The sequence below is a fragment of the Zeus faber genome, assembly GCF_960531495.2.
Source record: "Zeus faber genome assembly, chromosome: 17".
NCBI lineage: Eukaryota > Metazoa > Chordata > Actinopteri > Zeiformes > Zeidae > Zeus > Zeus faber.
In genome coordinates, this window is record NC_137204.1 from 28,510,183 (window position 1) to 28,524,290 (window position 14,108).

The 14,108-nt window shown below is 45.0% G+C and overlaps 1 protein-coding gene across 1 annotated transcript in view; it reads right to left on the minus strand.

The window, feature by feature from the left end:
• epha5 (EPH receptor A5) overlaps positions 1-14,108 on the minus strand; it is a gene marked incomplete at both ends in the record, with an annotated part of 97,153 nt that overhangs the window by 70,372 nt on the left and 12,673 nt on the right. Inside the window, 2 exons of the mRNA XM_080018306.1 lie at positions 1,637-2,083; positions 2,776-3,058. Of these exons, the coding sequence (XP_079874432.1) occupies positions 1,637-2,083; positions 2,776-3,058 (730 nt within the window). The remainder of the gene's footprint in view (positions 1-1,636; positions 2,084-2,775; positions 3,059-14,108) is intronic.

Here is a 14,108-nt window from a genome sequence, read left to right on the forward strand (position 1 = left end):
GAGAGGGAAACGCTGTGCCCCTTAAAGTGCACCGGCTCAATTTTGGTCAAAAAATGTGCAAATTTGGCAAATTATTCCCTCGCACGACGGGTCGGAAGCAAAGTCATTAAGTGGACGCCAATTCAAACCGGCGACAGTTTATTTCATCACTTTGTTTTTCTAAAGGTTGGGTTCTAACCCAACCTTTAGAAAAATGTTTCTTGGAAGAAAGTTCCAAGAAAAATGTTTCTTGGAAGAAAGTTCCAAGAAAAATGTTTCTTGGAGCAGCATCTATGCTGCTCCAAGAAACCTCCGACCGGATGGAAGTCAATGGAAAAAGTAGGAAGTCAATGGAAAAAGAAAGTTCCACCTCCATCCAACCGCATGTATGGCTCCATAAACCTCTTTTTTTTTGGCACTCGGGGTGTTGTGCAGGTATCCGACGCAGCAGCGGCTAGAATCCCTGGGCTGCAAAGGAAAGCAGCCTGCCGCTATTTAACCGAAAACCCCGGATCACCTCCTGTCCACATACAACAACAGGCAGAGCGCTGCACGTTTGAGTTCCCTTTTCGTTTCAGCCTCGCAGCTCATCACCGCTTGAGGAAAGAAAAAGCAGCAACGACACCATCACATCATCACGACATTAACTACATACGGTAAACACAGTATATTATATATTATATATATGTTATATATATGTGTAAGCTCAATTTCAGAATGTATATTATTGATACAGAGGTTAATTGTTTATTGTTCATTCCAGGTTCGTTTACATGCAATGTTTAGGTTTATTTTTTATTGTTCACGGTTTTTTTTTGGCCTCATTTTTATATTGCAGATTTTTTTTCCTGTTTATTTCTGGCTTAATTTCCCTGTTTATTTTTAGACTTTTTTTAAATTGGTTATTGCTATTGCTTGGCATTTGCGCCCCCCCCCCCACACCTTTTTTCCAAAAAGGATATAAAACAAAAGCAATAACTAGGAGCCGCCATGCAGCGGACCCCACTGACACCACCTCAGAGCAGCACCAACCGCCTGCGACTTCCACAGCAAACTCAACAAACACACAAACGCAAAGAACTGGCACTTGCATAACGGACGACGGATGTCACGGGAGCGCGGGGGCGTTTGGAGTCAGTGGGAGCCGGAGCCGGAGCCGGAGCCGGAGCCGGAGCCGGAGCCGGAGCGATGCATGGGCGCGCCGGGGACGGGGCGAGCCGGGCAGAATTTTAAAAAGTGGGAAGAGGGAGCGCGGCCCCGGGTCACCATGGCAACCGGAAGACGGAGGCACCGGCTGTTTTGGCTCCACATCAAAGGAGAACAGCGGCTGCGAGCGGGCAGCGAAGTGCTGCCGGCCCCCGGGGAATACCCTGCACTCTGCTGTCTGGAACACACACACACACACTCACTCCACTTTTTACTTCCCTGTTACTTTTCATTGTACATTTAAAATGTTTTCTCCTTTTCCTCTTAATTGATTTTTTATTTTATTTGTATTTATTTTTTTATTACACTTGTTGTTACTAAGCCGCCACATTATTGTGCAGTTTGACAACTGCGGTGTTGTTGTACGTGTATGTTGCTGTGTTTATTGTCCATCCCTCCATTCATCCGTCCTCCCATCCATCCCGCCCTCCCTCCCTCCACCCACCCTTACCTTGACACGATCCGTTGAGCTCCTCGAACCCCGGCTGGCAAACGCACTTCCCGATGGGCACCAGCCACTCCCCCTCCGCGCTGCAATGCATCCTGGGAGGCTCGTCCAGCGCCAGGGAGTCGTTGACGCAGCGGCCCACCACCTCCACCAGCTGCGAGGCCTCGGAGCTCGGGATGGTGTCGGGGAAGCGGGCGAGGCTCCGCACCAGCAGGGGGCAGCGTTTGTAGAAGACCCGCACGGAGACCAGGGCGATGCAGGCCCCCAGGTCCTGGAAGGCCAGGTAGAAGCCCTTCCGGGTCAGGGGCCCAAGGTCCCGGACCTCCGTGTTCAGCTTCATGACGCGGTCGCCCAGGTCCAGCTCGGTGAAGCTCTCGTCGGCGGCGATGGTGTCGATCTTGGTGTAGCGGCTCTCCTTCATGGCCCGGTCCTCCACCTCGGTGATCCCGGCTGCGAGGCGGGGGCCGCTGTCCTCTGGGGGGGGGGCGCAAGGAAACACAGAGCACGCTGAGAACCGCCACCAGCCTCCGTTCGATTCCAAAACTGTTTGAATATGCCGATGACAAGCCAAGTGAAAAGGTTGTTGGAAGTTTTGTTTTGGTCTCTGTTGGTGTCGTCAGGTTTGTGCCCGGACTCAGCACCAAAAACACCAGCAGCAGCCGTGCTGCTTCCATCTGTCTCCCTCTGCACGGCAACCACAGCCCCACGAGGGCATCACGCAAAGTGGAGCAGGAATTAGGTGAATGGATGGAAGAGAAAGATTGTGATGGAACATACATCCATCTACCTATCCATCCAACCATCCATCCATCAATCTATCTTTCTGCTTATCCATCCATCTCTCTGTCTTCCCATCTATCGATTCTGCCTATCCATCCATTTACTCTACCCATCCATATACTATATCTATCTACCCATCTATCTATCTATCTATCCATCCATCCATCCATCCATCCTTTATTGCATCCATCTACCCATCTATCATTGCATCCATCTATCCATCTATCTACCTATTCATCATCTATCAGCTCATTAATGGAGCCCATGCAGGATCCATCGCTGTGGAAATCCAAAAGCCAAAACAAATCCAAGCACCTTCTCAAACACATTCGGGTCGTAATGTCCCCTCAGCAGCATCTTACCGTCCGCCATCCTCCCTTCCTCGCCCTCCTCCATCTCCTCCCCTTCGTCGCCGTCGCTCTCGTAGTAGTACATGTTGAAGGTCTCCTTGCAGGTGCCCACGCCCCCTGGCAGGCTGTTGCAGTCGCGCAGGGTGAACTTGAGCTCGATGAAGACCCGCTGCGCTCCCTCCGTCAGGATCCAGTTGGTGTGCAGCCAGTTGTTCTGGTTCTGCTCCATCACCCGGCACACCTGGTAGGTGTGGATGGGGGCGTAGTCCTCGTCCACCTCCCCGATCTCCTCCCACTGGGAGGGCGGGGGTGAGACGGGGTGGGACACAGCGGGTGAGACAGAGGAGGTGAGCTTGGACGTTGGGGTCGTCACTAAATGTACTCCATCATAGAAAAGAACCACAATCTGAATTTTATGTACATGATGAACAGAAAAGAATAATAATAACAATAATAATAATAATAATGATATAAAAAAAAAAAAAAATAATAATAATAATAATAATAATAATAATAATAAATAATAATAATAATAAATAAATAAATAAATAAATATTATGTTCGTCTATGTATACAATAATATGGACAGGGCCAACGACTGATGGTCAAACCAACTTCTAACGGTGTTATTATAGTAGTATTACATTATATGACATTTGACTGCATGTTTGCTCATATGTTTATGTGTGTGATAAATTAATCCTATCCTTCTATCCTTTCATCTACCCATCCATCTACCCATCCATCCTTCTATCCGCCCATCCATCCTTACACCCATCCTTACATCCTTCCATCAATTGAAATTCCCAATGATTATTGTAAATTCCTATGAGGAGTCTGTACCTGGGTGAGTTATCTGTGTGTGTGTGTGTGTGTGTGTGTGTGTGTGTGTGTGTGTGTGTGTGTGTGTGTGTGTGTGTGTGTGTGTGTTATCTGCATCACCAGCGCTCTCTCCCGTGTCTCACCCCGGCCCCTTCATCATGTCAGTGTTAAATTGTTATCGGGGACAGGGCTGTCATCAGGCGCTAACAGCCTAACATCCCATAATAATAATAATAATAATAATAATAATAATAATAATAATAATAATAATAATTCATCTAGAAAGAAAGACGCTGATATTGCTCTCACACTTTGAGGTTAATAGGGGGCATCGCTTTCAGAGGAGCTAAAAAAAAAGAAACAATACAAAGAATCCCAGAGGATGTGTCAGATACGAAAGAAAAATGAAACATGCGAGCGGGGACCACGCCTCCCACGGACCACCCCACAGACCACGCCTCCCACGGACCACCCCACAGACCACGCCTCCCACGGACCACGCCTCCCACGGACCACTACACAGACCACGCCTCCCACGGACCACGCCTCCCACAGACCACGCCTCCCACGGACCACCCCACAGACCACGCCTCCCACGGACCACGCCTCCCACGGACCACTACACAGACCACGCCTCCCACGGACCACGCCTCCCACAGACCACGCCTCCCATGGACCACCCCACAGACCACGCCTCCCACGGACCACGCCTCCCACGGACCACTACACAGACCACGCCTCCCACGGACCACGCCTCCCACAGACCAGGCCTCCCACGGACCACGCCTCCCACGGACCACTACACAGACCACGCCTCCCACAGACCACGCCTCCCACGGACCACTACACAGACCACGCCTCCCACGGACCACGCCTCCCACGGACCACTACACAGACCACGCCTCCCACAGACCAAGCCTCCCACGGACCACTACACAGACCACGCCTCCCACGGACCACTACACAGACCACGCCTCCCACAGACCACGCCTCCCACGGACCACTCCACAGACCACGCCTCCCACAGACCAAGCCTCCCACGGACCACTCCACAGACCACGCCTCCCACAGACCAAGCCTCCCACGGACCACTCCACAGACCACGCCTCCCACAGACCAAGCCTCCCACGGACCACTACACAGACCACGCCTCCCACAGACCACGCCTCACACGGACCACTCCACAGACCACGCCTCCCACAGACCACGCCTCACACGGACCACTCCACAGACCACGCCTCCCACGGACCACGGCTCCCACAGACCACGCCTCCCACGGATGAAAAATTCATTATGAATGGTCGCTTCTTTGGGAGAAAAAAATGGGTGGGTTCTGAAAAGCATCAAATCAGTACTGAGGACGGGGACGATATTGACAAAATAAAGTTTTGAGATATACCTCAATGTTGATCTCTTCAAGAATTATTGGAATAAATAATAATTGGTAATGAGGATATTCTGACCATCGGTTAAGCAACTAGAACGGTCTCTGAAGCTGCTTTACTTCACTGTGACGAGGACAAAACTCAACTCTGTCAAGATGTCCGAGAAATGACACATTACCAGACGATGTCTAGTCTCGTGTCGCGATGTCCATACCACGTCCATGTTGTGATACAAGACTCCATATCGGCTGGGAATGTGGGTTGCGTACTTTACCGTAATGCTACTAAAAGACTAAATGTAACTGCAGCATATTGCCACTTATATCATCTCATGTCACAATATTGATATTATATCGATATATCGGCCAGCCTATCGATCCATCTATTTCCACATCCACCTACCTATCATCTAAAGGTCTATCCATCCATCCACCCACCCATCTCTCTATTATCCATCTACGCATCATCCATCCATCTACTCAGTAGTGCTGACCATTAAATCCTATTTTCATCGTCATGGGGACCAAATCATTTTACTTGCACGTGCCATGCCTTCACGCTCAGCAGCAGCCTCTATTATTATTTTTTAACAAAAACATGATGGCAACTTGGGATGTAGCGATCCGATATTTAATCGCACATTCACGACACGTCGCGCAGAAGCAGCAACACAGAGCAAGGTACCGTGAAGAGAAGCCACGAGGTGTCCTGCACCACCAACATGGAGATGTTATAAATGCGCCATGAAAAAGCAGCGCAGCACAGTGTAATATATGCATTCATGTGTATTTAATGATTTAAGTTGCTTTCCCTGGGTATCTTTTTTTATTTCAAGAGGTGTTTTTGTCGAGTTTGGAAGAAAAAAAAGAGAGCAGGGGAGATTAAACGTACATTTCTTAAAGTTATAATTTCTTATTTAACTTAATGTTCTGTATAATTTGTTGTGTATTCATGTGCAATGTGTTCAATAAAAGCATGCTTAGGGTCCATGTTAGCCTATCGGAACTGTATAGTTCATATGCACACCTTAATATTTGTTTATTCATCGCAGGTCACATCGTCATCGCCATATTGAACGATGTAATCGCACATCGCAGATTTCCTCATGTTGTGCAGGCCTAGTACCCATCCATCCATCCATCGATCCATGTACCAATCCATCCATCCATCCATCCACTTATCTATATACCAATCCATCATCCATCCATCCACTTATCTATATACCAATCCATCATCCATCCATCCATGACTCTCACACGAGGGATATCCATATGACCGTAATGACACTAATATTAGTGCAACACAAACTGAAACAGTTTTTCTTTGTTTTTCCTCTTTCCTCCAGCCAGTGAGCATGGTCGCTTCCAGAGGGCCCTGTATTTAGATGAGGAAACCCCTTCCATATCCCATTCTGATTTATTAATTTACATTAACCAAAGGTGGGTGGAGGGCGTCCATCCATAGTCCAACCCCTGGTTGGACGAAAGAGCGTCGTGCTCTTTTCTGGGCGTGGACACAGACGTCAACACGTACTCCAAACCACAAACACCAAAGGACCAACACAACAAATCCAAACAGACACATTGAGGGTTTATATAATCATTTATAATATTTATAACGTTTTTTTTTTTACCATATATCACAACAGTAATTTATCCTGTGCATAATATCGCATTTGTATATCTTAAACATGTTTCTGTTTGGTCTTTTTCTACAAATTTTACTTTTTCATTAAATTTTTTTATTTTTTCGGACTGTTGAGCTTTCTATGTTTTGTTTTTCTTTGAATACAGAAGACATGATATTTGGGATGACAACAGTGGGTTCCCATGGACACACCCCAGGGCCTGGGTCAGCAGGCGGTGCACCAGGGACTGTGTGCCATCCACATCATCCCTTCATCTCTTTCTCTCATCCTCTCCTGCCCTCTCTGTGCTCTCCTCTTCCCAGTTGTCTCTCCTCCCTCCCCCCATCTATCATCCATCTATTGTCATCCATCCATCATCCAACTACCCATCCATCCATCCATCCACCTATCATTCATCCATCCATCCATCCATCTGTCATTCACCATCCATCCATCCATCTGTCATTCACCATGCATCCATCCATCCATCCACCTATCATTCATCCATCCATCCATCCATCATTCATCCATCTGTCCATCTATCTATCATCCATCCATCATCAGCTATCTATCCATCCATCCATCCATCCATTGATCATCTATCCATCAATCAATCATTCATCCATCCATCAGTCTACTTCCTTTAAACATTTTTTTTTACCTCTATCTTTTTTAGTTTTTTCTCTATGTATATTCCCTTGTCCCTCATTTCCTCCTTTTTTAATTCTCTCTCTCCCTCTTCTACTCATTCTTTCCCTCTGTTTGCCCCCCCCTCCCTTCTTCTTAGCAGCAGGTCCAGGATTCCAAAGAAGAAACCAGCGTCAATATTGATCAAGATGAACTCCCAAGAAAAAAGTGAAGCTTCAGCAGGAAATCTATAAAAACATGTAAAAAATAGTGTCATATAATAAAAGAAAAGTGTAAAATGTATTCAATGAAATATTATAAATCATAAATAATGTTTTAATATAAAAATGTGCGGTGAAATATAATAAAATTATGTCATATCAGTGTAAAATATTGTAATATAATAGCAAAATATCAATTATTAAATATATTTGAATGATTTAAGTATTATACATTATTATTATTATGTATTTAGATTTAATTTATATATATTTAATGCTAAATTACAGCCAAATTCTGTAAACGTCAAAACAATATTATTTGATCAAATTGAATCAAAGATCGGAATTTCAGAGAGAGTGGATGTCAGAGCTAGAACACACGCACACACTGAACATTTAAGAAAGGAAACAAGGAGGACTAAAGAGGAGGAGAAGAGGAGCAGAAGAGAAAGAGAAAAGGAGGAAAAGATGAGGTGAAGAGGAGAAGAGGAGAAGAGGAGAAGAGGAGGAGGAGCAGAGGAGAAGAGGAGGAGAAGAGGAAAAGAGGAGGAGGAGAAGAGGAGAAGAGGAGAAGAGGAGGAGAAGAGGAGAAGAAGAGGAGGAGAGGAGAAGAGGAGAAGAGGAGGAAGAGAAGAGGAGGAGAAGAAAAGAGGAGGAGGAGAAGAGGAGGAGAAGAAGAAGAGGAGAAGAGGAGAAGAGGCAGGAGGAGCAGAGGAGAAGAGGAGGAGAAGAGGAAAAGAGGAGGAGGAGAAGAGGAGGAGAAGAGGAAAAGAGGAGGAGGAGAAGAGGAGGAGAAGAAGAAGAGGAGAAGAGGCAGGAGGAGCAGAGGAGAAGAGGAGGAGAAGAGGAAAAGAGGAGGAGGAGAAGAGGAGAAGAGGAGAAGAGGAGGAGAAGAGGAAAAGAGGAGGAGGAGAAGAGGAGAAGAGGAAAAGAGGAGAAGAGGAGAAGAAGAGGAGGAGAGGGGAATAAAGATTGGAATGTGATGACGGAAGGAAAATTAGACAAATGGAAAGAAAAAAGGACAGAAGAAACAGACCGATAGAAAAGAGCTGAGGGAAGGAGGTACGAGCAGAAGGAGACAAGGAAATGAGGGAGGAGAGGAAAGGAGTATGGAGGAGACAAGGGAATTAGGGAGGAGACAAGGGAACTGGGACGGAGACAAGAGAACCAGGGAAGAGATAAGGATACAAGGAGGAGACAAGGGAAGTAGGGAGAAGATCACAGAAATACAGAGGAGGCAAGGGAACTAGGGAGGAGGCAAGGGCACTGGGAAGGAGTCAATGGAATTAGGGAGGAGACAAGTGAAGGAGGGAGGAGACAAGGGAAGTAGGGAGGAGACAAGGTAATTAGGAGGAGACAAGGGTACTAGGGAGGAGATAAGGGTACTAGGGAGGAGACAAGAGTACTATGGAGGAGATAAGGGAATTAGGAAGGAGATAAGGGACTATGAAAGGAGACAAGGGCACTGGGAAGGAGACAAGGGGACTAGGGAAGAGATAAGGGTACTAGGGAGGAGACAAGGGAATATGGAAGGAGACATGGGAACTAAGGAAGAGATTAGGGTAGTAGGGAGGAGATGAGGGAACTATTGAGGAGACAAGTGCACTGGGAATGAGACAAGGGAACTAGCGAAGCGATAAGGATACTAAGGAGGCGACAAGGAAACTATGGAGGAGACAAGGGCACTGGGAAGGAGACAAGGGAACTAGAGAAGAAATAAGGGTACTAGCAAGATGACGCGGGAACCGAGGAACAAGGCAAAGACCCTCGGAAAGGGATAAGGGAACAGTGGAGGGGACTGGGGAAGACAAGGGGCAGAAGGGAGGAGAGAAGTGCACTACCGAGGAGACAAGGGAGCTTGGGAGGAGACAAGGGCACACCGGAGAAGACAAGGGAACTAGAGAAGAAATAAGGATACTAGCGAGGGGACGAGGGAACCGAGGAACAAGGCAAAGTGCACTACGCAGGAGAGAAGGGAGCTCGGGGGAGGAGGCAAGGAGCCGATAAGCATCGTGAACGGACGAACAATGGTGGCGGCCATATTGTTCGAGCCCCTTTGTTTAGCTCCAATGCTCATCATCTAATCATCTTTGTCATCTTCATCATCCTCGTCGTCTTCATCGTGTGATGTGTATCTGCCTCCTTCCAGGACTCGGTCGTGTTTTCATTTCAGGGGAAAAACAAGAATCTGCTGCGAAGGAGCCACGACATAATCACACCACACATCACACCACACATCATCACATCATCACATCATCACATCATCATCATCACACATCATCACATCATCACATCATCATCATCATCATCATCACACATCATCACATCATCACATCATCACACCACACATCACACATCACACCACACATCATCACATCATCACATCACACATCACACATCATCACATCACACATCATCACATCATCACATCATCACATCACACATCATCACATCACACATCATCACATCATCATCATCATCACATCACACATCATCACATCACACATCATCACATCATCACATCATCATCATCATTATCATCATCACACATCATCACATCACACATCATCACATCATCACATCATCACATCACACATCATCACATCACACATCATCACATCATCATCATCACATCACACATCATCACATCACACATCATCACATCATCACATCATCATCATCATCATCATCATCACACATCATCACATCACACATCATCACATCACACATCATCACATCATCACATCATCACACCACACATCACACATCACATCATCACATCATCACATCACACATCACACATCATCACATCATCACATCACACATCATCACATCATCACATCACACATCATCACATCATCACATCACACATCATCACATCATCATCATCATCACATCACACATCATCACATCACACATCATCACATCATCACATCATCATCATCATCATCACACATCATCACATCATCACATCACACATCATCACATCATCACATCATCACATCATCACACCACACATCACACATCACACCACACATCATCACACCACACATCATCACATCATCACATCATCACATCATCACATCATCACATCATCATCATCACACATCATCACACATCATCACACCACACATCATCACATCACACATCATCACATCATCACATCATCACACCACACATCATCACATCATCACATCATCATCATCATCATCATCACATCACACATCATCACATCATCACATCACACATCATCACATCACACATCATCACATCATCATCATCACATCACACATCATCACATCACACATCATCACAATCATCATCATCATCACATCACACATCATCACATCATCACATCATCATCACATCACACATCATCACATCACACATCATCACATCATCATCATCATCATCATCATCATCATCATCATCATCATCACACATCATCACATCACACATCATCACATCATCACATCACACATCATCACATCATCACATCACACATCATCATCATCATCAACATGACTGTGGGCGCGGCAGCTTCGCTCGGCGCCATCTCCCTCAAAAATCCAGGGGGGGGGGGCGACCAAAATGCCTTGTCGGCACTTTCCGTTTCTCCCCCCGATTCATTTTGTGTGCTGCTAATTAACTCCCGTTTAGAACAATCACTACATCTCCTCCACAGCGGAGGGGGAGACCTGGTCCGAGAAGCCCCCCCCCCCCCCCCCCCGCCCCGAAGCCATCAGCGTGCTCCCCGGCGGCGACATCATCAACCTCATCATGAACATGAGACAGGAAGGAGCTTTAAAGCCTGCACTGATTGGCTGCTTATGCAAAGTGACCGGACATAAAGGCCATGGCTGCCTTTCAGCTTCCATTGTGCTACACAAGGCTGCGATTCCAGATCGATTCCAGATCGATTCCAGATCGATTCCAGATCGATTCCGTATCGATTCCGTATCGATTCCATATTGATTCCATATTGATTCGACGTCATATTCATGTCGAGGGTCAATATTCGATTTGGATACAAAAGGCTCAAGATTCAATATCCACTCAACACAATATCGATACAAAGGGTCACGATTCGGTATCGATTCAACACAAGATCGATACCAAGATTTTCAATTCGATGGGATGTAGATCCAACACGAAATCGAAACAAAGGCTCACGACTCTATATGCATGCATTAATTCATTCATTCATGCATGCATTCATTCATTCATTCATTCATTCATTCATTCATTCGTTCATGTATGATGTTGGAAGAAAAAGTCACGATGCAGATTAATATTGATTGGATATGATCTTGAGACAAAGGACAGAGATTTGATTCAGAATGAAACGGACACAAATATCTTCATTTTCCTGAATGACTTTCTGTTTTTTTTCTCAAATGGAGAGGAGGCGAATCAGGACCGTAAACTCAAACTCAACCGCTCCTTACGATCTCTAAGGGCGAGACATTTATATAGTTTGTATAGTAGTATGTTCTTTTAGGGTTTTTTTTATGGCAGGAACGACAGGGGAAGTGTCTCAAAGCACGCTCTCCCAGGGATGGAGTCAGAAGTAAAAAAAAATAAATAAATAATAGAATAAATGAAATGAAAAGACCATTTTTTTGTCAAAAATGACACTGTATATAATAGCATGAACAAACTCCATTATTCCCCGATCTGGAATCCTATTCCCTAATTAGCCAGCACGCTGGGAATACTTCAAATGGAAATTAAATTCCTGCTTTGAGAATAATATATTCGGCGGTGACTTTCGGCTTCCTATTCATGAATTCAATTTAGTGCGATAATGAAGCCGAGAGCTCGTGGAAATGAGAATGACCTTTGACCTTTGATAAGCCAGCGTGCTTGGAGTGTGTGTGTGGGGGGGGGGGGGGGGGTTGTCGCAGTTCGCACGGCAAAACTTATTTCTGTCTGGAAAATAATTAGAATTACAGGTGTCTGCATTCAAGGCCTTTGTGCCGCTCGGAAGAATTAAAACAGGACATCCACTTAGTCCCCAAAATGTCAAATGTAGAATAAGAATGGGTACCTCCCTGCCAAGCTACTGAAATCTACCAGCAAAATATTATAAGAAATCAAAAAAATTAAATTAAATTATGAATAATAGAATTATGCTGTACATTCTTGATTTTTATTGTGTGTATATATATATATATATATATATACACAGACATAAATTATTGTATATTCTTTATAATTAGTATTATGTTGTTTTCCTGTTGTACTTATCAGAATGCCTATATTGTGAATTTGGTGTACGGCCTCCTACTCTTACTATGTACTTGACGTTTCCCATTGGGCCGCGACGACGCCCGAATTTCCCCAACAGCGGCTCAACAAAGTACTATCTGATCTGACCTGAAAATCAGTCACAACGCTGACGACGGACCAGGTCCTGCATCGTTTGAGTTGTTGAGTTGGACACGCCGCCTGACACAACCGGCTCCACGAGCTCCGCATCCCTTCCTACCTATCCTGCACCATGTCGTTAGGTATACTTGTAAAGTAGTATTTCTTGGGTGTAAGAATGTGGTACTTGAAACTGTGAAACAATGTCACATTTTTTAAGTAAAACGTGCCAGAGCTACGCGTTTAAACTGATTATGTGGCACAAAACGTGCACGTTACAGTGTACAAAATTACTGAATTGACATTAAGAGGTGATTTTCTAACTAAAAACCTGCAAAAGTAAAGCATTTTGAAGTGATTATGTCGTGCAAAAACAGCATGGTAATACTTCAGTCATACATGTACTTGAGGGAGTTAGGTTCGAAAATCATGTTTCCATCCGAATTGAAGGGGAATTTAGAAACAGTATTAGAAATGCTGCAATGAATAAAATGGTAATAAGGTGCATTTCCATCAGCTGGATTGAGGAAAATGAACACTTTACCCAAATCTTTGGGTTCAAGGTCAGAAAACAGCTTTTTTTCAATAGGTAGAACGTGCTACTACACTGTTATAAGCTTATACAATGAAACACAATTCAATTGTTCAGCGCAATTATTTATATTGCAATAAATCACCAACCAAAATGCCCTGATCGTGACTACAGCAGGGGTTTCACCAACTAGTCAACTAGTCGACAACTATAACCACTAGTCGGCGCGGTTGACTAGTCGTGGACGTCATCATTTTTGTCAATGTCACCAGATTTTCAATAATTATTGTTCGAGTAAAATATTTTTCTTAAAGATGTATTGACATTTATATCTTAGTTCAGCTATGTTCTCCAAATTCATTTTGTTTACAAAATACAATTGCCAGTATTTCTGAGGTTTCCGGTGTAGCCGGCGGATATCCGGGCCAAGACTTCCTCCTCCGTGCGCCCGTCATTGTCCACAGTCCCATCGGCGGCTTGAGACGCGAGAATGGAGTTAGAGTTGAGCGGCGACGTCTACGAACGGATTGTTTCACAGGTAGTAAACCGTGAATTACAGAAGGAAAACAAACAAAAAGCTGAATCGGCTGGAACTTCCACATGTAACAGGTAAAAGACGACTCGCCGAATACTATTACGAAAAACTTGGCGACTAGTAAAAATCAGTAGTCGTGAAAGTCCTTGTCTACAGTGCATCAAATATTTTAAAATATAAAATATAATAATATAGATTAGCACACTGGTAACATAGCAACAGGCAA